The 24,794-nt window shown below is 40.9% G+C and overlaps 1 protein-coding gene across 1 annotated transcript in view; it reads right to left on the minus strand.

The window, feature by feature from the left end:
• Positions 1-24,794, minus strand: part of Csmd1 (CUB and Sushi multiple domains 1) — a 1,301,483-nt gene that overhangs the window by 430,188 nt on the left and 846,501 nt on the right. The window contains exons 8-9 of the mRNA XM_028882070.2: positions 19,306-19,430; positions 4,328-4,449 (exon numbers count right to left, since the gene is read on the minus strand). Of these exons, the coding sequence (XP_028737903.2) occupies positions 4,328-4,449; positions 19,306-19,430 (247 nt within the window). The remainder of the gene's footprint in view (positions 1-4,327; positions 4,450-19,305; positions 19,431-24,794) is intronic.

Consider the following 24,794-nt stretch of genomic DNA (forward strand, 5'->3'; position numbering starts at 1 on the left):
GTGTGTGTGTGTGTGTGTGTGTGTGTGTGTGTGTGTGTGTGTGTGAAAGAGAGAGAGAGAGAGAGAGAGAGAGAGAGAGAGGAGAGAGAGAGAGAGAGAGAGAGAGAGAGAGAGAATGACTGGGCCTTTCATCGGCTTTTTCAATATCAAAGCATACCTCAGATGACAAACCTCCTCCAACAAGGCCACACCCACTACAATAAGGCCATATCTCTTCATCCTTCCCAAACAGTTCTACTAACTGGAATCAAGCATTTAATATGTGCCTATGGGGGCCATCCTTATTCAAAGCACCACAAGGACTATTGAAAATGAGATGGCTTTCCCAAACTATTCCTTAGTGAATTCAATATTCATCTATACAGAAGCAAATGATTCTATGCAAGGATTTGTATCCTGCTATTTGTCACATTGATTTATCATTTTTAATTGCTTTCTGGGCATTGATTATAGTCCTCTAGTCATAGTGTCATGCCATCATCCAACAAAGAAATTCCACTTCTTCCTTTCCCTTCCTTTTCTTTATTGTGCTTTATCATTATATATAAATTTAATATAGTACTTGTACATAAATAAGTACTATATTAAATAAAAGTGGAGAAAGTGGCAATCCTTCTCATATTCCTGATTATTGAGGAAATCTTTAGAGATCCTGAAGTCAGCATGATACAGACTAAGGGTTTGTCATATGGAACCTTTGTTGTGTTAAGTTGTAATCATTCCACCCTTAATTTGTAAAGGCTTTTCATTATAAAGACATATTGAACTCCATCAAAGGTTAATTATGCATCTACTGAGCTGATCTTGACCTCTACCCTTACTTCTGTTTCTTCAGTATTTATCTTTTACACATTGATTTTCACATGATGGGCCATCTTTGCATTCCTCCAATGAGGCCAACTTGATCACAGTGAATTTTCCTTCTAACAACAATCAACCAAATTCCAAACCAGCAGAAGAACAGAAACAGGTGAATTTTAGACTCAAATAATGACACTGAGACAATGGAATGAAGAGGTACTCTTTTCAGAGATAAAGAAAATTAGCAAACCTTTAGACAACCTAACCCAACAAAAAAGAAAACTCAGATAAATAAAGGAGTCAAAAATTCTATTACAGTAGGTAGCACTAAAGTTCAGAAAAGTGTTAAGGAAAATTCTGAGCAATTATATTATATTGACCTTTAAAATTTAGAGAAAATTGTTAAGTTCCTAGACATATATGACTTACGATAATCAAAACTAGAAGATACAAAAATATAAACAGATCAACAATTGGTAATAAGATTGAAGTGATAATAAAAAGTCTCCAATCGAAGAAAAGCCCATGACTGTATTAATTAACTACTAAATTTATCAGACTTTTGGAGAACTGACACAATTGTTCTTTCAGCTGCTTCATAACATAGAAAAGAGAGAAATGCTCCCAAACTCATTCTCAGGAGTCAGTATCACACAGACAACAAAATCAAGTAAGGACACACAGAAAGGAAAGCTGTGGATCTATTTCCCTGATAAGCACAATTACAAAACTCCTAAATACAATACTTAAGTCAAGTTCAATGTCATTCTTGATTTTTCCCCTCTTCTGTCACTCATGGCACCTGCTGGAGGGAAGATGTAAGGCAAAGCCCTGGGGGATAGAGAATACTGAACAAGAGACTCAAGACCTGCTCCCCTTCAGCCTCCCCTGCCTACCCTTCTCAACTGGAACTATATCTTGCTGAGTCTACAGGAAAGGCAACTGTAGGACACATTCTTCAGCGCCTTTAGAACCCTTCTTTTTTTCACACTTGCCTTTCCCCACCAGAAGAACTATATATCATTCAGTCTGTTCCTTCATGGCCCCCTATACACAAGTGGTACATGCACATTTTCTCTTTCTCCATGGAAAGGCTTTAAGGGAGCTTGGCTATGGCTGTTTCTTGTGTTTTGTTATCCTGATTGTTGTCAACACAGATTCTTTCTTATAGGCCACTCATTGTTCCAAAAGCAGTGAGAAAAAAGGGTTATAGGCACAGGTGTTCTGCCAGTCATTATTATGGGCATGGTTCTTCTGTGACTAGATTCTTCCATGTTTTTCTAATGTAGGAATGCTGGATTCATTGAATCATTCAATGGTTGAGAGACAGTAGGACCATCATGCACATAGTATAGGCTGTGGGTGGATGGAAAGGACCCTGAGAGTCCTCTCCAGCCAGTGATGTAGTGTAGCACCAGAGAACACACAGCGGACAGCCATAGCAATTGAAGGCGTTCAGGAATAGAATTGGCAGGGAACAAGGGATGCAAACACAACAGCGGGCAAGAAGACCACATGCTGGCTGGGTTCGCCACTTCACTTCTCAGGAAAGGCTCCCCGCTTCTGTGTGATCTTCCATGCATTTCTTTTTGCTGAACCATAGGGGATATGTGGACACTAACTAACCCATTCTTTTGATTTATATTGATTCATTCGCTTTAGTTATATTATTGCCAAAATCAAATCCAAGAAAAGAGGTTGTCCTACCTCCTTAATTGCAAAAATAAAACATTTTATGCTTTATAAATGTCACAATAAGACACTTTGGGCTGCAATGGCATCTCTTTAGAGAGGACATAAACATGTATTTTTGCTTGTACTGCATGGCAGTAGAGGTAATATATATTTGCCATTAATTCAATTCTACATCTAGTATACCACAAAGCAAGCAAACACAATTGTTTTCCATTTCTTCCCGAAACATTTCCATCTGACTTTCAAGCCTTTGCTAGCTCTCAAGGTCAAAAGACATAACTTGATAGAGACAACACTGCATATTTTACAAATGTGCAGATGTGAAAATCAAGGAAAGCAAATACAGATGAGGAACATGGTATGCATGTTAACACTAGTTTAACCAAACTAGGTTTGATAGATACTTAATGAAGCACCCACCCTGCTGACTCCTTGTTCAGCTCTTGCTGGGTATTTTTGCCATTTCTAATTCTGATAGTCTGTAGTGGATGGTGCTTCTATGGTAACTAGGTTCATGCAGCAACTGTTTCTTCCCAGCCCCTAGTGAAGGAAAATGTTCCTATAGTCTCTTGACAATGCATACTCAGAGGCTCAGAAAGTCTATTAATGCACTCAAGCCCACATGCCTTCTATGTATAGAGCTAACATCTACCATGTTGACGATAGGCCCTGGGACTAAGCCCTGTCACAAAAGAATTCTGTATGCTTTCCTTGGTGTGGATGCTGTCCTGGGAACTCCAAAGCACAAGCGTGTTGAGAGGTTCCAATAGCAAAACCTGAGGCCTTTGTGGGTTATCACAGCTCAGTAATTCCTTCAGGTTCACAGAGAAAGCCCACACAACTGCCTGCATCTTTACTCATTTCTGTTTATCAAACTGAATATGAATATAAACAATAGCTAAGGTGTTATGACAGAAGTAAGCAAACCCAAATCATACAGGAATCTGATGAAAACATCACCAGATATAAACCAGCCTTTCTCGGGCTGTGGGGCAGCAACTCAGTAGTGAGAGGAGAAATCTGAACACGAATGAGGGGTTTTCTGAGTACAGAAATGGACAGGTGGCCACTGCAGAAACAAAATGTCAGGACCACTCAGAAGCTGGCCCAGTTACAAGGCCCAGTAAATTTCCAATAAGCAGAAAGCTATTCCTTTAACAGTGTTTCTTTCTCATAATTGAAATTTGTGTCAGAATACTTTGTTGTCAGTTTCTTAATGACAATGATGGGAAGCCGTCCAACCATTGCAGTTTGCTCTGCCTTTTGTTGAGCTTAAGCGTGCATTGAAGACAATTAATTTCATAGCAATAAAACAGTTGTGAGTGCCTTCCTCTCACCTGTGGTGTAAGAGGTGGCCATAAGCATTTTGGGAGACATACGCTAAACTTACAGAGAATGCACACAGTTTCAGGTAGCATGGCTATGGGAACTGTTTTGCCTAATATATTATCACAGGATACTGGGGAAGGTCAGTTAACGTTCAGAGGGGGTAAACAATAACAGCCTTGCTTTGACAACCACGCTGGAAAGTCAAAGCTGTGACTCTATCCAGCAGAAGAGCTTCCAGCAAAGGGCAGACTCCAGCTAGAGGAAAGGGTTGATGGAGCAGGGAGGTCTGATGTGGCAAAGATGCCCAGCAATGAGGCAGCACAGGGTACCCAATGGAAGGAATGGCCTTTCCTGGCCTGCCAGAAGGGGCGGTGCTGCATCCTGGCTGTATTCCATGGCTAGGTGAGGGTGTGTGGACACTAGCCATTGTCAGCCATTGGCCAGGCAGTCTGCTAATGAGAAACAGTTGCTGACAGTACCCATGTGGGTGGAAAAGCCTTACCTTGTCTGGATCCGTGGTCGTGATGACCCACACGCAGTGAGCATTGTCTTCATACTGCACAGGGTAGTTAGGGGAGGTGATGATACCACTGGGCCCACGTAGGTTTGATCCACATGTCCTGGCTGGAAACAGATGGAAACAATACAATTTGCCCAGCAGTTCATTAGCGTGGAAAGGACACCATGTGGAATGCCTTTTCTGAAGTTCTTTTTTTAGGTAGCATACAAAATAATGGGTGTCAATCTGACATTTTTGTAAGTGTGTATAATTGTTCATATTTGGCCCTTTCTGCTCCCTACTGGTCCCCTTCATACTCCAACACACCCCATCTGCTTTCATGTATGTGTTCTTTAATATAGGTTCCACATGTGAAAGAAAATAAGCCGCATTTTTTTTTTAATTTCCTATCCCCTCTTTTCTTCCCACCAGACCTGGTTCTATATTAATGTCCTACGAATATATAAGTATAAATTTGTATTTAAATCTAGATTCTTTGCATGAGAGAAAAACATGACTTTTTTTTAAAAAAAGATAATTATATCATTTCTCCCTTCCCTTTCCTCCCTTTAAGCCCTGCCACATACCTTTCCCTGAATCCCTTTCAAATTCATGGACTCCTTTTCTTTAATTGTTACATAAATGTGTGTGTATGTGCATATATGTTCCTAAATATATATCACTGAACCAGCGTAACCCTTAACTATATTCTAAAAAGATTTATTTTTAATGTATTGGTATGTGCATGTCTGTGTGAGGATGTAAACACGTGAGTTCAGAGGAGAAGGTGCCTGGGAAGCCCAGAAGAGGCTATCAGATCCCTGGGAACTAGAATTATAGGCAGTTGTGAGCTAACCATTGTGAGTTCCTGAAACTGAACCTGAATCCTCTGCAAGAATAGTAAGCCATCTCTCCAGTCCCCATGAAGTTTATTTAACAGGTCATGATATAAAGTTGGCAAGTGTCTTTTGCTCAGCCTCCAGCAACCTTGCCTGATATTTACAATGTGGGTGAGGGTACCTTGTTAGAGGACATTTTGAATGACATTGTCATTTGTAGTTAGATTAGTTCTGTAGAAAGATTAATATCAAGTCAGTCAGTTTCAAATGCCACTGTGGCCCTAAACCCCATTTCCTAGGTGCTCATTTGTACGTAGAGAGTCTGTGTGTCTGTCCATCTGTCCACAGATACAGTGAGATGCATAAAGGAGCTCAATACGTGGGATTTGGAACCAGTGCCACATCTCACACAGAATGGACTTTCTCCCCCGCCATGTCTTATTTATGATTCTTCTTATTATTATTATTAAGAAAATTTTTAATTAATTTTACATATCAACCACAGACCCCATCTCTTCCTTCCTCCCTACAGCCTTTCCTCCTCATTCCCTCATCTGACAAGGTAAGGCCTCCCATGGGGAGTCAGCAGAGCCTGGTAGAATCAGCTGAGGCAGGTCCAAGTCCCTCCCCATGCATCAAGGCTGTGTAAGGTGTCCCACCATAGATAGTGAGCTCTAAAAAGCCAGCTCATGTACCAGGGATGGATCCTGATCCTACTGCCAGGGGTCCTCTTAAGTAGATCAAGCTACACAACTGTCTCACTTATGCAGTAAACTGAGGGTGATGGGGGACAATGGACGGTAGGGGATGGGGCATGAGAACATAAGGGAATGGGATGGTTGAGCTGGAACAGGAACAGAGTGGAAGAGCAATGAAAGAGATAATATGATAGAGGAAGACATCATGGGAATAGGGAGAAACTGGGTGCTAGGGAAATTCCCAGGAATTCACAAGGATGACCCCAAATTACATTACTAGCAATACTGGAGAGGGTACCTGAACTAGCTTAAACCCAGTAATCAGATTGGTGAATACCCCAACTGTCATCATAGAATCTTTCTCCAGTAACTGATGGAAGCAGATGCAGAGATCCACAGCCAAGCACCAGGCTGAGCTTCAGGAGTTCAGTCAAAGAGAGAGAAGAAGGATTTTATGAGTGAGGGCATCAAGATCATCATGATGGGGAGACCTATAGGATGGACTTTTGATGCAGTTTCATCTCTGTTCAGCTTTGTCCTATTTCTCTCAAATGAGTATGGTGGATGCAATGCTAAAGTCTCATTCAAGGCTTAGCTTCTATCTCCCCCCAAACTATGCCAATTCTAATAGCACAATGAAGAGGGAACTTTGAGTGTATTGTGCCATTGAAACCTTAAAGAAAATAGAAACGATGACTCCAAAAGCAAAGGAAGCCATCATTGTCTTTTTCTTCATCTTGAGGCTGAAATAAAAAAGTAACTGGAGCCAAGAAACTGTAAACTGATGGAAATGGCATAGTTTGTGATAATAAAAAAAGAAATGAAGTATTTCAGTTGCCCTCTTCTTTCTCAAAGTTTTATTTTCCAAAATCAATGGGATAACTTGGAAATCTAATATTAGTGTGGGTTCTGGGCTGAATATTAATAACTCATACTGGGTTTGGGAAAAAACAAAAAGGCTACTTTTATGAGAGAGTACATGCAAAGATATGCACTCCATTATCTTAGATGCTGTCATTCAGAGAGCACACCAGGCTGTAGGCCAAAGATGGATGCCCCAACATTGCAGAGGAACCTTGGGGTGATGGTCCAGGCTGCCAGCTGTCTCTGTCATTTCTTAGTTTTGAAAGTTGTTTGTTCTGCACTTCCTGTTTACTCAGGTAATATTACATCCTTCTGAGGTCTTTGATGGAGTTAAAGACTAGATAGTTATAGTTTTCCTTCATTATAATGGAAGGTAAATTAGGTACAAAACTTTGGACTCACAAAGATAGAATTAATAATGGAGTATTTTCTCTAAATTTGCCAAATGCAAAAGGACTGGACATTATGAATGCAATTCTTACATGATAATTGTTCTTATTGTAATATAGTTTTACTATGTTAGAGTTAAAGCCCCTTCCTTTTCATTTAGACAAAAAGGGTGAAATATAGAATATTCCTTTACACGGTGTAAAGGGATGTCACCATGATTAGTTTGTTAAAGATGTGTATGGCCACTAGTTAGAAGAGGTTAGGCATAACTTCTGGAGACAAAGAGCTCTGGGAAGAAGAAAGGAGAGGTCACAAGATGAATGCGGGAGAGCAAGACATGCAGGAGGAGAGAGAAAAGTTATGTGGCAACATGTAGATGTATAGAAATGGGTTAATTTAAGTTATAAGAGCTAGCAGCCTGGGTGGTGGTGGTGCATACCTTTAATCCCAGCACTCAGGAGGCAGAGTCAGGCTGATCTCTGTGAATTGGAGGCCAGCCTGGTCTACAGAGAGAGATACAGGACAGGCACCAAAACTACATGAGAAACTCTGTCTCAAAAAGCAAAAACAAACAAACAAACAAACAAAAAAAACAATAAAGAGCTAACAGGACAAGCCTAAGCTATAGACTGAGTTTTCATAATTAATAATGTCTCCATGTCATTATTGGGGAGCATACAGTCCTGATAGAAAAGCCCAACTACACCAGGCCTCTCAATGGATTATTCTAGACACCTTCATACAGAGAACACATCTGACTAGCCAGTGGATTAGTCTAGACACCTTCACACAGAAAGTACACATAGCCACCCAGTGGATTATCCTAGACACCATCATACAGAGAGCATACATGGCCAACCAGTAGATTAATCTAAATCTAGCCATATTCATACAGACAGTACTCATGGCCACCTGTTCATTGCCTGTTCATAACCCATGCTTTCTCTCTTCCCACTGTGCCTTGGCTGATGACATATTCAGGCCAGTTGTTTTCTAGGAGACTCATCTTCAAGGGTTAATAATATAGGTCTCCTGTCCTGCAAGGGCTAGCCAGTCGGGAATTCAGGAGCCTCCACTGTCCCCAGCAGGAATATACAGTCTCCTCTCTAGTCTATACTCATACTAAAATGGTTTAAAATGTGACTATTATTGGAAGAAATACTACTCCTTTGTAGAAGTCATTTTTTCCCCACTGTTTCTATTTCTCCACAGTTTCCTCTGTCTTCTCAGGCTGTAAGTCTAGGACTTCTATTTACTTGATGATGCATACTCAGCACCAAGAATGCAGGCTGAAGTCCTTAACATGAGATGAGAGCCACATCAAGAAACTTAGAAGTTGCTGAGTACATACTGCAGATATTATTAGCTAAAAATTAGTCAACTCTACATGCATAAATATGTTTAAAATGACTTAAAATACCAGTATTTTTTGCCAAAATGAATAGCATGGTTAAAATAAAGGGTAAGAGACTATTTTTTCAAATCCTGGTAGGCATATAGTAGTTCCCCAGGTTATGCAGAAGAGCTGTCTGAAAGGATAGATCTATTCTAGATGCTAATCTTCACTCTGTGATACATCTATTTTAGGAACATGTTTTTAGGAAAGATCATGAACTTCCAATGTGAAATTTATCTAAAGCATTTGGACACTGGCAGCATTAGTTAAAATGTCTTAAGGAAAGGTAACACCCCTATTCTTGGGAAATAATGCCTTTATATTGTGTTTCAACTTTGCTATACTTCATAAATAACAGCTTTTAATATAGAGTTAATCACAAATATATATTGATTTAATTGTGAACCAGGGTAAGTATGGGGATATCTAAGTATTTCAAACTTTGAGAAGACATATCTAAAGACATAGAAACTATTTCAGTATATTCCCACTGATGATTTGGCATCCTCCAATCATTAGGCTCCTCTACCCCAACAGGAAAGTCCACAGAATCTAGCCCTACACTATCTACCATGTGCTTCTGTGATCTGTGTTGAAGCATGGCCCTTCAACTGAATTACTCAAAGTTTGCTTCTTAACTTCATAAAATTCATCTCACTCATTTTTGAGGAATGATTTTTACAGGGAGTCTGTATTTTTTATTAAGCCATTTCAAAAAATAAGTTAATGAATGACTAAACATGTAGATCAGTAATAGAGTCCTTGCTTGGCATGTTTGAAGCTCTAGTGTCCATCTGAAGTGCCATGAGGATGAAATAAATAAATAAATTCAGTACTTAAGAAGAAAAGCCAGGCAGGGAAGAAAAGAGAGAATCAGAAGAGAGGATATTGAAGTGAGATGGAGTGTTCCACTGAATAAGAGCCAGTAATGGAGCATCAGCAAATGAAGGGAGCTAGATAACTACCATCGGACATACATAGCTATAGATGTAACCAACTGTCTTATTAAATAAGAAACACAGAAATAATGCAAAAGAGAAAGCCGAGAGGTCAGAGCTCAGAGCTAAAATCTCACCCTTCCGCCTGCGGTGTCCCAGCTTCCCGAAGGAGACTCTATTTCCTGTCGGTTCGTCTATTTAAAGTATTTTGTTCTGCCTTCTCATTGGTTGCAAACCCAAACACGTGACTGCCTCGTCACTGTCTGAATGTACAGCCCCCTAGGTCTTAAAGGCATATGTCTCCAATGCTGGCTATATCCCTGAACACACAGATATCTATGGGATTAAAGGCGTGTACCACCACCGCCACACTCTTGCTATGGCTCTAATAGCTCTGACCCCCGGGCAACTTTATTTATTAACATACAATCAAAATCACATTTCAGTACAATTAGATTACCACCACACATAGCCAAGGTGATGCAAGAGAAACCTTGCTGAAGACAAGGGGGAACAGTGTGCCTAGATCCCATTGAGGAAATGGGTAGGAAGTAGGGTGGTAGGAACTTGACCAACGGTACCTGAACAGGAGCAGAGGTGAAGCTCTGGGAATTCACACAAGACCGTATAATCTGACTCAAGTCCAGAAGTCTGAAGCTCTGCCTGTGTCCTCTGCCTTTCACCCAGACACTGCAGTATCTCACCCCTCCCTGTGAATGGGTGGTGAGCTCTTATTGTCTGGGAAAGCTGGACAGGCCTATCGTGACTGACAGTGGGAAATCTTACTGTGTTCTTGAAGGTAAAGTGACTTCTGAACTTGTAGTTGCTTTTTTACTAACCAGGCATTCAAACAGTTAGCAGAGTCTTTAGACAATGTAAGTGACCACTATGTACTAGAATCTATCAAACAGTTAGCAGAGTCTTTAGACAATGTAAGTGACCATAATGCACTAGGATCTAAGACTGTTGAGAGTAATATTTGTGTTTCCTGTCACCAACACGCACAGATATGTGCTCATATGCATTGTAGTTCAGTGTTACTGTCACTCTCCTAAAAACCTGGACCCTGTTGACATCTGACAATATCATATCTGAATCAGATCAATGTCCAGTTACATGTTAAATGTCTCTGGACAGTAACTGTGTCATAATTCAGAACAAAGGTTATGCCCTAAAGAGTTTCCTAAGCATGTGCACTCAAGTTTCACTGATAATTTATACATCTTCTAGATAAGCCTGGAATTTATAAAACAGTGAATTGAAAATGTAATAGTTCAAGAAGAAAAATGGACTCTACAGTCTCTTATCCTCTGCACATTGACCAATTATAGAACCCTGCATTAATCAGTATCTACTGCAAAAAGAAGCTTCTCTCTAATAAGGGCCAAGAGATGCACTGATCTATGGGCATAAAGATAATAACATTAAGGGCAGTTTAATATGGTGTCTGTTGAGTCCAGTGGTAGGAGGTCCTCCTCTGGGTTTTATGACACACCCAGCTATGAGAGTTTGCACAAGTTAATGGTACTAGGCATTAACTCTGACTTGTGGACCAGCTTTTAGCCCATTAGAAAATGGTTGATCATTCCCATAACATTCATGCCTCTATTATGCCAGTGGGCATATCTTGTCAGATCAGTTGTTACTGTAGGTCATTTGTGAGCTTACAACACAAGAGACTATGGTTAGGGTTAGGGTTAAAGTTAGGGTTAGGGTTAGGATTATCACATAATTTTTTTTTTCCCCAAGGCTAAGGAGTCATCATGGAAGAGCTTGTAGAGAGATTGTAATAGCCCAAAGCAGTGGACATCTACATTGAAACATTATTTGCTGTACATGACAGGACCACTACATACATGAACTCACAGATATTGTAACTGCAAACATAAGACTGTACAAGATTAAGCCAACCATGGATGAGGATGTGCAACTTAGGAAGTATCACACTACCTCAAGAGCTGTTGGTAATTGGTGACTGCTGGGGATGGGAGTGTAAGTTTTCTTCAGAGTCCCCGTGATTATTAGTGAGTGGTCCTTCATCCATGCGCTTACAGGTAGCACTAAGTGGACTCATGTTGAAGAGAAGGAGCAGATGAAGTTAGGAGGGCAAAGTAGCAAGATAGTAGCGATAGGCGAGATGGGAGAGGAATGGGGGAGGGATTAGTCAACTCATTATATTCATATATAAAGCCATCTGTTTCTAGAGGTAGCATTGGACATTTACCATCTGACCAAGTAACATATATTAAATGAAAGACACATTTTCTTCACACAAATAAACTCACTGAAAGAATCGCTAGGTTTCATATTTCACACCTGAAATTTCATCACTTATGAGCATTAAGTTTGAGGCCAATATGGCCTAAGAGTGAGACCATGCTTCAAAATAACAATAACAATAATAATAATCACAATAATAATAAATACAAATATTTATTTACTTCGATCTTACAAAACCTTTTCTGTTCTATAGTAACTAGTTAATCAAATTAGCTAAAGGGTGAAAAATTTGATTCAAATACAGTTAAGTTAGCACAGCAGCAGGAATCATATGGGATGCTCTTTGAAAGAAATCACTAGATTATATATGATATATTTAACCCACATGTACAATACATATAATGTATATATATAATTAACATATATTATATGATATATAATAAGCATTATATTTCTTGGAGTTTTTTTAAAGAATGACAAGTCATTTTGAAGTGTCCTGATTATCAGCTGAAGTGGGGACAGAGGGTAGGGCTTAAGGGTTAAGGGCTTATAGTCCCCTTGTCACCTGGGGTCCAGGCCTGTGTCCTGCAGTTACTAAATGCTGCATCTTCAACTGTTTTGTCTTAAGCCTCTTACTGGGTTTAAGTACCTTAGGTACCTACCTAAGAGTCATTTGCAGATTGAACTAAAGGACACAAGGCTCTTCTCTCACATGGCTTTGACTTATGATGGTGTATGTGTGGCCAATGATTGCTGACTGCCTATACTGAGGATGCAACAGAGAGAGAAATAAACAATTCTTTGTGTTTGAGACACAAACGATTTTTTATTTTTCTTTTATATTTGGTTTAGTTTGGGGGGGAGGTTGGCAAGGGCAGAGGGCAGATGCAGGGGTTGGAGAGATAAGTAGGACTGGGATGCATGATGTGAAATCCACAAAGAGCCAATAAAAGTAAAAGAAAATATTCACCTGAATTGAGAAAAGAAGAAAGAAAGAAACAAGTATATAAATGCTCAGGCAAACAATGCTAACAGGAAATGAGGGAGACAGGGAGGAGGTCCCCACAGTGGAAGGCTGGTGATGGAAGAGGGTGGGTAATAGAGAGATTTCAGATGCACTGATGTCTGGCAAAGGTCCAAGATGTAGAGTAGAGGAAAGCAAGGCTGAGAGCCTCAGGTGGACATCCCATGGCTCCAAGATGGGGTTAGCACCAACTCTGCTCATTCCAGGCTATTGTTTGTCAGTGGGATAGACAAGTGTTATAAAATCTGAACCCATCACTTCCGGAAACCCTTTGACAAAGCAGTATCCAGAAAAGTAGTTTTCTCCAATGCCCCTCAATTATACAGCTCAAGAACCTGCCATCACAGCTACTTCCACTAATTCAATACAACCAAGGAAGCTATGGTGTGTGTTCTTTTAACTTTCTGACACAATAGCAGCTTGAACAAATAACCACCATATGAAATGTAATTCTAACATTGACGCTAGACCTGTGATCCAGTAGCATGGAGCTTCTCTCTGGTGTAAATAGTCTTTTCATTACCATTTAAAAGGTCATTTCTGCGTCGGCATAAAACATGGGTGGAAAGAATAATGCATAACAGCCTCAGAACATGACAAGTTAATACGTTAAGGATAATTCTCGTTAACCTCACCTGGAATCCTGAGGTAATAATAACTTTATTCTGCGACCCTGGCTGCCTCCAATTAACTTTTGTGTAACTAGGGTTACAATTGAAAATAACACTTCACTTTTCTTAAGTGCCCTTTCAACTCATGGAGCCGCTCAAGTCTCCAGCTCCACCCAGGGATGGAACATCAGCAGTAGAGGACGCTCTCCACATCTATCTCCCCTAAGCCCTGAGAGATGAAACACCAGCCTGAACATTTCACTTAAATAAAGCGATATCATCTCCTTATCTTTTTTGTTTGCTTATTTTTCTACTGCCAGTTAAGGATGCTTATGCAGTTTTAAACAGCTCGTAATGTTTTACCCTGAGAAAAAAAATCATAATAGCTGTTTTCATATCTCTAAATGAAGTACGCATAATTTCAAATGGAATATGGAATCCCTTGTGTAATTACTGAGCTGTGACAACATTCATCTGTTTGGTAACTGAAGGGAAAGGTAATGTCCCCAAGCCTCCAGGCTAATTAGATAATGTAAGCTTTGGCAAACCACACCAGTTTCTAGACCCAGGGTCACTTCTGACTCACTGTGTGTTATCAACAGCTTCAATCAGACACTCCCCAAGGAAAGAAGGCTGCATAATAATCTAATAGTTAGAGACCCCTCATGGAACTGGGAACCTTGAGAACCAGGCCTTACTTGATCTATAACCTTAAATCCCCTTATGTTTATCTTGGTCTCAATGCTCAGACCAGTCATTCCTCTATCTGATTGAAGGTTGGCTTTAGAATATGTGCCTGATATGATTAATCCATGGCCTTTCATAACATCCAAGAATGAATTGGGAGAATCCACACCAGGTTGTTATCTGTCTACAAACTACTTGTAATGGTGGCAAAAATGTACTTGAGACATTGCACTCCCTGTAGAGAACTGCCCACAGCTTGCTTGCTAAATGTCCCCACAGTTAGCATTGAGTAGATTGCACCCCCAGTAGGGAACTCACCCATACCTTGGCAAAAGCTTCTACAGTCTATTTTCAGAACTATTTGAAACTTTAAGGAGTGTGATATCCACTTTTTCTGTATGTGTTAGAGACCCAGCATCATCCTTTTATAGAAATAGAGAGGAGCCTGTTTTTTCAGCTCTTCACCATCGGTGAGTCAGTCTGTCATCAGGAGCCCGTAAGGGGCCAATTCAGAGAGAATGAGGGCATCTTCACACTTGAAAATGGACAGTCTAGAAGACCTATGGACTTTAATCGAAGGAAGTACTTTGTGCTGTGGGGATGCCAGCTGGAAAACGGATTCTGAGTCATTTAGATGTCTCCTCTCCACACCCACTGGGTGTTGATGACACTCCAGGGCTGGGAAGGAAATCGGGGAGGTAGACATGCTGCTTCTAAAGCATTGCTGATCTACACCTGAGCCACTGGGCATGGACAGTGTGGCTGGTCTGAAAGCAAGCATGTGGGAACCATCCATTCACACTGTATTCCCACGGGACAGTGCCAGTGAAAGTGTTGAGAACACAGGCATGGCATTGTAATCTTTATGTCAATGTGTAGATACTATTTTCTCGGTAACCGTGTCCAACAAGAAATTATTAACAAAGCTAAAATCACCCATTTTGTTTTGCTGGTTAGAGCTGGCTGTTCAGTATCTGTAAAATGGTGTGTGGGGTGTGAATTTTATCTGCGGTGGGAAGCAAAAAGCTGTAGTTTCTTCCGAACAGCCCTAAACAGGTGAGATCAGCTGACAACCATCATGTAGGAGCTCCCCCCAACCTGTCCAAACATGGGAGAAGAGGTGAAATGGTTCTGAATCTAACACTTTTGGCTGCTTCTCCTGGTTGGTGCCACTCTGCTCGCTGTAACTCTAGGAGTCACTCATGTTCCTGGAAGCAAGTCCAGTGAGTCTCTGTGTCATCCAGCTAGCCTTGGGCTCAGGCATTTCCTTGGTCTGGTCTGTGTTTGGTATCCTGTCTGGAGAGTTGTTTACATGTCTTCCCAAGAAGTTAAAACAACACTTTCTCTTAGAGAAAGACTTCTGTCTGTGGCTAATAGGTGATTGGCCCCTGGGAGTCCAGCCTGGTTGCTGACACCATGCTTTCTGATCACACAGCCTTCAGTCATTAGGCAGGTAACCAAGCCAGTACCTCTGTGATCCAGTACCAGGAGCTAAACCCATAGATTCCTCCCCATCCACCTGGCATTATTTTCTGCCACACGAGTCTGCTGTGTGGCCTGAGGTGCTGGAAGACAGATTTAAACACTGGAAGACAGATTTAAAAAGGGTGAGGGTGGGGCAGCAAGAATTTGAGAAGCCAAGTGGAGAAAACCTCAGTGGCCTTAAACTGGTAGAAATCATTGCTTGAAGGATTCTACAAAGCTCAGAGACAGGGGGTACCATGTGGGAAGCAGGGTCTTGCTATGTCACCCAAACTATCCTTGTTTGGAGATCAGGAGGCCCCAGCCTCTCAAGTGCTGAGCTTAAAGGACCACTATGCCCAGTTTAGGAATCAGAACTTAATCGACAAACTTGATTATCTAGCTGAGGTGTGCAGACCATGTGGGAACTTGGTGTATCATTCTTTTTACTGCTTATAATAAAGTGTGTGTGTGTGTGTGTGTGTGTGTGTGTGTGTGTGTGTGTGTGTGTGTGTGTGTGTTTGTATGAGACATATATACACAGAGGGGGCGGGAGAGACATTTCACATCTGGAAAAAGCTGCTGGAGTCATCAGAAGGAGAATAGTGTAAGTGTGACCACATGGCCCCATTGACAAGTTATCTCACAAAAAAATAGGCTGAGCCAACCTCATGGCCCCATAAAGCCTGAACACTCAGCCACTGAGATGGTCAATGAACAGGACTAAAGAATTTTCTCAGAAGATGTCTCACCCTCTCCAGAGAGGCTCCAGGGAAGTTTATGAACCCCTGCCTGTCCTTTCAGTAGATGGCAAGGCAGAGAAGGATTCTGCTACTTCTCTAGATGGAGCTGGAGGAGACTGTGATAAGGGAAACGTATCGTGCACAGAAGTACAAGTACTAGGTGTTTCTGCTCATACCTGGAGTCTAGAAAGAACTGAACTCAAGTGGGGCCAGGGAGGGGAGGCAAGGGGAAAGATACTCAGCAGGCACTATGTTTCACTTAGGAAGTTCTGGTAGATACTGTGTACAGTAAGTGATGACACTGTGTTACAAATTTTCAATGGTATAATGGTGGGAATGATGGGGTATCTCATGCCTCTGATCCCAGGGCAGAGGAGGCTGAGGGTGGAGGATGATACATCTTTAGAGAAGCCAGTATGCTAACCCTGATGTGAATGTTACTCACTCATAAAGCCAGGTATAGCAACATCACAGCACTTCTGCCAGGAGATACAATGTTATGTTCATTAAATATGTGAATAAATAAATAAGTGGAATTAATTGGTTGCAAGGAATGAATACTAAAGGGTTAAGATGGATTTTAGATCATGAATTAACTTAAAAGGAGAATCAGTATGTAGATGAATCTGAAGGAACTTTGAATCTGGACTTTCTATTTACTTAAAATATTAAATGATTTTTCAACTGTGCTCAAAACAGATGTTGATTAGAAATTTACATTAAAATAGAGGAAGAATAGTGTAGTTTAACTTTTTTCCCCTTTTTAACAAGATGAGATTATCTTAAAAGTATTAAAGACATTCTTGTCTGCTGGCACAAATGCCAGCCAACTACATCTTCTATGAGAAAATTACCCTAAAAACTAGCTCGAGTTAGAAAAGTACATTATCTAGACTGTTAAAGGGGGTAATTCAGCAGGAGTCATGGATGCATCAGGGACAGTCGAGGCGTCTGAAATGTATAGCAGAATACCAAACAAAACCATAGACTAAATTCCTTGACAGAGGTGTTCTCTCCCAAACCATAATCAAGAAGCCCATAGAAGTCCATCAGGAATAAATTTAGATGGGCTTCTCCTGAAGACAGTATTCAGGACAGGGCCCCTTGCATATTGTTGGTGTAACTGCCAATCAGTGCAGCCACTGTGGAAAATATTAAAAACCGAACTGCATGTGTCTAAAAGATCAGGGACTGGGGAGCTGGCTCAGTGTTAGCAATCTTCTTTTACAAGGCTTGAGGACCCCCCAACACCCACATAAAAGTCAGGCCTGTCATGTTTAGAACTCAGAGCTGAGGGACAGAGCCAGGTACATCCCAGGGCATGGTGGAAGCATGGCTCTAAGAGACCCCATTTAAAAATGAAGGTGACAGCATTTAAGAAAGCCATTCAACATTGCCTCTGGGCTCCATATATGCATGCATGGGTGAACATACCAGTGCACACATGTGCACAAAACTAACTAAATGTCTACATGGGAGGAGAAGATGCTGTTATACATGGAACTTTCTGTGGTCCACTTAGTCCTTTATTTTCCCTTAAACACTGTCAGTTTGTACAGGTTATTATGAGATAGATGCAAAAACTCATATAAAGCCCAAATCTAGTTTTCTTTTAATTTTAAAATATTCTCCTTGTAAAAAGAGTTGTCAATTTTCTGTTGGATTTTATGTGGTTTTGAAACTTCAGGCAGGATTCATGTATCTCATAAAAGTGGGACATTCATATTTCATTTCTGTCTAATTTCATGTGTATCCTTTGAAGAAAGTTTGCAATGGTGATGGTGAATATTTTCTATGGTAAATGATGTCAGAATATACTTTAAGGTAAAATACAATGGGTTGGTGAGAGTTTGGCCGTTAAGTTATCACACTGAAGACCTAAGTACCACCATGATGTTAGGAAGAGATAACCACCTCCTAAAGTGATCCTGGAGTCCACAGGTACCATGGCAGGTTTGTGGACTCACACATCCACACACATGCACACATAAATAAATAGAAGTTAGATAAATCTGGGAACCATGCTGACAAATTCTTTTCATCACTCATTCCATCCACATTTCTTTCTTTTTTTTTTCATATGTGGCCTTTTATTTTTATTTATTTATTTATTTTTATTTATTTATTTATTTATTTATTTTATTTTACAATACTATTCAGTTCTACATAATAGCCACAGATTCCCTTGTTCTCTCCCTTCCTGCCCCCCTCCCTTTCCCCCAGGCCCACCCCCCATTCCACCTCCTCCAGATCAAGGTCTCCCCGAGGACTGGGATCGACCTGATAGACTCAGTCCAGGCAGGTCCAGTCCCTTCCTCCCAGACTGAGCCAAGCATCCCTGCATAAGTCCCAGGTTTCAAACAGCTAACTCATGAAACGAGCCCAGGACCTGGTCCCACTGCCTAGATGCCTCCCAAACAGATCAAGCCAATCGACTGTCTCACCTATTCAGAGGGCCTGATCCAGTTGGGGGCCCCTCAGCCTTTGGTTCATAGTTCATGTGTTTCCATTCATTTGGTTATTTGTCCCTGTGCTTTATCCAACCTTGGTTTCAACAATTCTAGCTCATATAGACCCTCCTCTTTCTCACTAATTAGACTCCCAGTGCTCCACCAGGAGCCTAGCCTTGGATGTCTGCATCCAGATTCCTCAGTACTTGTCCATCCACATTTCAAATCCAAAATCAATGGCACTGAAGGGCTAGGACTTTAAGTTTTGCAGCATGTCTTTATGTACCTACACACTGTGCACATGTGAAGAAGATTATCAACTTTGTGGGTATGTGCGCGCACGTGTGTGTGCGCGTGCACGCACGTGTGTGTGTGTGTGTGTGTGTGTGTGTGTGTGTGTGTGTGTGTGTGTGTATGTTTGTTTGAACTCAAAGCATCAGCTTTGCTCAGAGCCGCCTGTGTTGGAAAAATAGTAGACTTAGAATTACCTTCTAACAAACTCTGAAGAACTTTTTTTTTTTGACCCACATCATCATGAAGACACATATATTACCAATTCCTTCCCCAACTATAGACCTTGCTTCCCGTTAAACATCACCCTGTGTTCAGGAGAACATCCTGCCCTGGGAAGAGTCTAGGCTACCTTATGGGGCACCTTACCTCGGCAGATGGGCCGGTGATCACTCCATGCTGCAAGGGTTTCAGTGACTCTCTGGCAGGTGATGCCCTTGGCCCCTTGGAGCACATAATTGTCCTCACAGGAGAATTGCACATTTGCACCAACCCTAGACAGTACCAAGAAAAAAAAAAAAACAGTCCAAATTACCAACAGAAGGAAAACATCAACAAGATGACTTTTATGGTTGTCACCCAGTCTAAATTGACAAAGGAATACATGTAGCAATCCATAGCATTTCAGCTATTAGTAATTATGGTTTCAGAGTAGGTCTCAGGTAGCCCAGGCTAGCCATGAACTTCCCACACAGACAAGGTTAAGTTTAAACTCTCTAAAGATTATGTCTAGAGGCTACCTTGTGAACCTTAAGGGTTACATCTCATACAGTACCCTTGAAGTTCAAAAGAAAAAGTTGGGTCCTCCAGAGCTGCAGTGACAGATAGCTGTGAGCTGCCATGTGGGTGCTCAGAACTGAACCTGAGTCTTTTACAAGAGCAACAGGTACTCCTAACTGCTGAGCCATTGCTGCAGCCTCCAAGGAAGGTGTGGCTTGCACAAGAACATCTATGTAAGAGAATTTTGCACCCTGAAAGCAAAGCCAAGTTGGACATTGTCTTATTGAATAAATATTTTACAAAAGCAAGAACTGAAAGAGTCCAAGTTAAGAAATTATCTCCATAAAGGGTTGACATTTCTGCTGTCAACATTCACCATACCCCTAGAATGTACTGGTTTTACACATTAGAAATATGTCTTATAGGATCAGAAGCATTTATCGTAAGGAACAACAATATATTCAGCCTAGAGTGAGATGAAAGACAGTGTTAGCTCTGGAGATGCATCTGCAAAACAGAAACCTGATGACTGAAATCAACAACAGGACACTGTCCAGGATGAGCGTTTGAGAGGTATATGAGGCAGTGTGAGTTGGTGGATGAGACAGTGTGTGAGGCAAGCAGCTGCCCAAGAGCACAGGACTCTTCCTTGCCTGCCATCTGCACAGAGTGGACAGTGGAGTATTTCACTGCCTCACAGCTCAGTTCCTACCGGAAGCAATTCTACCCAGAGGGATGCTGATAAAATGTGGGTGAAAGCATACATCTCTGGGGATGAGATGACAGTCATCCACACAGATCCATAAAGGTGATAATAAATTAAACATAAGGGAAGAAATAAGCATGCTTCCTCCCAGCTGATTGAACCTCACAGGGGATATTGGGATTAGGATTTCCCAAGATATGTGACAAATCAGCTCACACCTACAAGGTACTCTTTCTGGGGATAGTCCTGCATGTGTTGAAAAGTCATTAATTTTGGGCCAATCAATTGGGAAAATCTTGGGTTAATGAAACTAAACACTTTTCCTTTTTGGAGGAAAATCTCAGCTTCATAAAAATTAATATGCAAAACTGGTTGTCTATTGAAGAATGTGTGAAGTACATAGAATTTCTAGTGTGTTTTTTTTTTTGTTTTTTGTTTTTTGTTTTTTTTTTTCGAGACAGGGTTTCTCTGAGTAGTTTTGCGCCTTTCCTGGAGCTCACTTGGTAGCCCATGCTGGCCTTGAACTCACAGTGATCCGCCTGGCTCTGCCTCCCGAGTGCTGGGATTAAAGGCATGCGCCACCACCGCCCGGCTAGAATTTCTAGTTTTACTTGTCCAAAAAGCCATCTTTATACCATATGACAAGAAAAACTGAACTTCTATAGTACAGACTTTGAGAAAGAAATGCCATAGATATTAAATTAGGTTGTTTTTTTTTTTTTTTAAAGATAACACATAACTCTGTCTCATTGTCAGTGCAACTGTCACCAAAGACAGCTATAATTTGTAGACAACCCCCCACAATCCCTGGTGATCAGGCTTTGTTCAAACATCTGAACTTTGGTGAACAGATGATGGAAATCTACCAATTTTATTTTAAAACCAATATTACATATTTGCCCCCATACAGTTTCTTTACTATCTACCTGACTTTCCTTGAACTTCTGCACTTCATCACTCTTTCTGAACATTTGCATTGAACATTCACCATGTTATACTCTAGTAATCAGATATGCCGAAATCAATAAGATAGCCAAAGGCACAAACTCAAGGAGACATTGGAATGGCCAAGGAAGAAAAGAACAATAAGTAAACATTAGAAATGAATGAACGTGAAGGAACCAAAATGACAATGATTAAAACTGGGGTAGCAGAGATGGAAGAGAAATGAGAGTCGGCCGGGCATGCTATGGTCTTAATTTAAGAGGCTAATTTCTAACATGCTCTTTCAAGGGTGGCAGACAGGAAGGAGGGGAAGTGCAGTTCATATATCTGCCTACCACCTGCTACATTGCAATCAATATTAGAAGTTAATTTGTCTGTCAGGGCCTCTGCTTTTCTTTTAGGTATTGAAAACAAGCTGGAACCTGAAATCCCCAAAGCACTGACAAAAGAGACAAATGATGTTTCAAACTCCAGACTTTCGGTATAGAAAAGGAAACATTTGCAGAGTGAAGAGGCAATCTACTGAAAGGGAGAAAACATGTGAGACGCAGGTATAAAGAACACAGACAGCTCATAGTAAGAAACAAACCAATATCAGATTGAAGAGCGGACAAAATGGTGAAACAGCCATTCTCTAAAGCAGATATGCCAATGGCCAGCAGCCATATGAAATCTCAATCATCCTTGCTCTCCCTTAAATGAATTCAAGTCTAAACCATAAAGGAGGTACATACAGACTTCAAGGTTAAATGGCCACTTCTGGTTATCTACCAAAGGGACTGTATATTACTAGAGAGATGCATATGCTCAGCTATGTTCATCATTTCTCTGGCTTTAATAGCCAGAATATGAAAACAGTCTAGATGTCCATCAACTGATGAATGGATGATGAAGTGTGGTGCCTATACACAGTGAAATACTATTCAGCCACAAAGAAAAATTAAATTATGAAATTTGCAGGAAAATGATGGAACTAGAAAAGATACTTATGAAAGTAACCCAAATCCAAAAAGAAAAATATTACTATTTTATCACTCATAAGTGGATCTTAGTATCGAATCTTTAACTTTGTATGTTCAACTTGAAATCCCTATAGAATCCAGGAAACTAGAAAGTACCATTGGTGGAGAGTGGGAAGAAAGATCTTAAGGAGCAGAGAGCCATAGAAAGCAGGTGAGATGAAGAGAAGGGGCAATGGAGCAGGAGGCTTAGGTGGGGATAGGGTTGGGCATGTAGGGAAGAGGAAAGAATGTAACAGGGATAGTGAATATGGAGGGTGTTTGAAAAAGTCAAACGGAAACCTACTATTTTATAAGCTTCCTAAATGCATATGCGTGGACACACACACACACACACACACACACACACACACACACACACACCACATATCTTTTTTCATATACAATTATTTAGTTAGCATTATCCTACACAGGAGATGATGTTCCTCCCAGAAGCCAGGTTGCTAAATAAAAATCCCCAGTATTAGTGTGGGTTGCTTCCCCTCCAGTTGTTGGCTAGGGTGTCCTGGAAAACTCCTACATACAGGCCATTGCCATTGTTCCTGGTTGTCCACGAGAACTTAATGGTAATGATGGGGATGGTAGCACACAACTTTAGCCCTATCACTTGGGAGGCAAAGGCAGGTTGATCTCTGTGAGTTCCAGCCCAGCCTGGTCTACATAGGGAGTTTAAATCAGCAAGGGACTACACACAGAAATTGCTGTTCTCCAAACAAACAAATAACAAACACATACTGCTGAAGATACCACACTTATTTGTCAAAGGACCCAGAGAAATCAGGTCTGTACTTATCAGGAAGTTTCATCAACCATCTTAGGCAACTGCAAACATTATGAACTGTAATCCTGAACTACAAATGCTAGAATGGCAAGACATGTCCTGGATAGTCCATGGGAGAAGAGGCACATATGTTATGAAGGTGCCTAACATCTCTCTGCTTGAATTCAAGGCCTGCACCAATGGAGGAAACACATATCTGGTGCTGTAAACTACCAAAGCATGAACAATAGGGAAGTTCACAGGCCTTGGAGGGGAACCTACTGTGATTCCTTGACAAATGGACATAGTGTCAAACTTGCCCCTAAATTGAATCTCTGTGTAGCTAGTGCTGCTGTCAGACCTCATTAGAGGAGTTTCTTTGTGTAGTGGAAAGTGGTTGATGCAAGAACTCACAACTCATCATCAGACTGTAGAGAATAAGTTTCAATGGCGTACTCAGCCACAAATGACACATCTATATCATTCTCCCCCAAGATTCAGGGACAATCATGGAAGAAGTGGTAGACACATTAACAGATCTATATATCAGGGAGGACATGAACAAAACGGTGTTTTGGATAGGACAGCTGCACTCATGAACTCATGGTCTGTACAAGATGAAGCCAGTAAGCATTCCAGCACAGAGGGAGGAAAAGCTCATGAGCTCTCAAACCTAACTCAGGAGCTAAGGAGAGTTCATAGGTTCTAGGGTGGAGAGGGAGAGAGTTTTCCTTAAGAGTGGGTCACCTGGTAGGTAAATCATCTACCCATAGATGTCTCCAAACTCATGCATATATAGGCATCACAAATTGGACCCAGGGGATATGAAATTGAGAGGGGTGGAGAAGTGAGGGAGCGAATAAATCTAGGACAAGAACTAGTGGGTAAGTAGGGATGAGTATGATCATAATTATTACAATACATTATTAAAATATTCATAAAATATAGTTAAAGAACTATGAAAAATGTTGAATCATGTCATAGCACAGATGTAATAAGAAAGGAAGCAGGAATTGGCGAAGAAGCAGAAATAAGGGAACCCTTGTGCACTATTGGCAGGAATATAAGTTAGCACAACCACTGTGGAAAGTGACATGGAGAATCTTCAGTGCTTTAAGAAAGAACCATTATGTACCCCAGTATCCCAGCTGGCCATATAGATCAAAGGAGTAGGAATTAATTTCAGCATTATATGTGCATTTTCAGCTTTGGAAATCACAAGCAAGATACAGAACCAAGTGAATAACAGCAGATCAATATGGACAAATAAAGTGCAGTATTTATACAGAGTGGGAACGAGAGGGACCTCCTGTTACTTGCAACACCATGGAAAAATCGTGAGGCCACTTTGCTCAGGGATAGAAAGACACCACATACCCTGCTTATGCTTGCAAAGTTACAGACTAGAAGTCACATGGGCAACAGAGAAGAATCTGGTCACCAGGACTGGAGGAGTGAGACACCTCCTGGAAATATTGTCCATAGGACCATAAGTTCAATTAGGAGGAACATGAGTTTGGGGGTCTCATGAATAGATAGTGAGTTGAGACACAAAATACATGAAAGACTGTTGTTTGAAAATTACTGACCCACTTTTTAAATATCATAAGAAAAAATTATGGCCATGTGATATCAGATGGGCTAATTAGCTAGATTCTGGCACCTGTAATGTGTACACATTTCCAAATACATTTTATACCATAGAATA

The sequence above is a fragment of the Peromyscus leucopus genome, chromosome 17 (assembly GCF_004664715.2).
Source record: "Peromyscus leucopus breed LL Stock chromosome 17, UCI_PerLeu_2.1, whole genome shotgun sequence".
Classification (NCBI taxonomy): Eukaryota; Metazoa; Chordata; class Mammalia; order Rodentia; family Cricetidae; genus Peromyscus; species Peromyscus leucopus.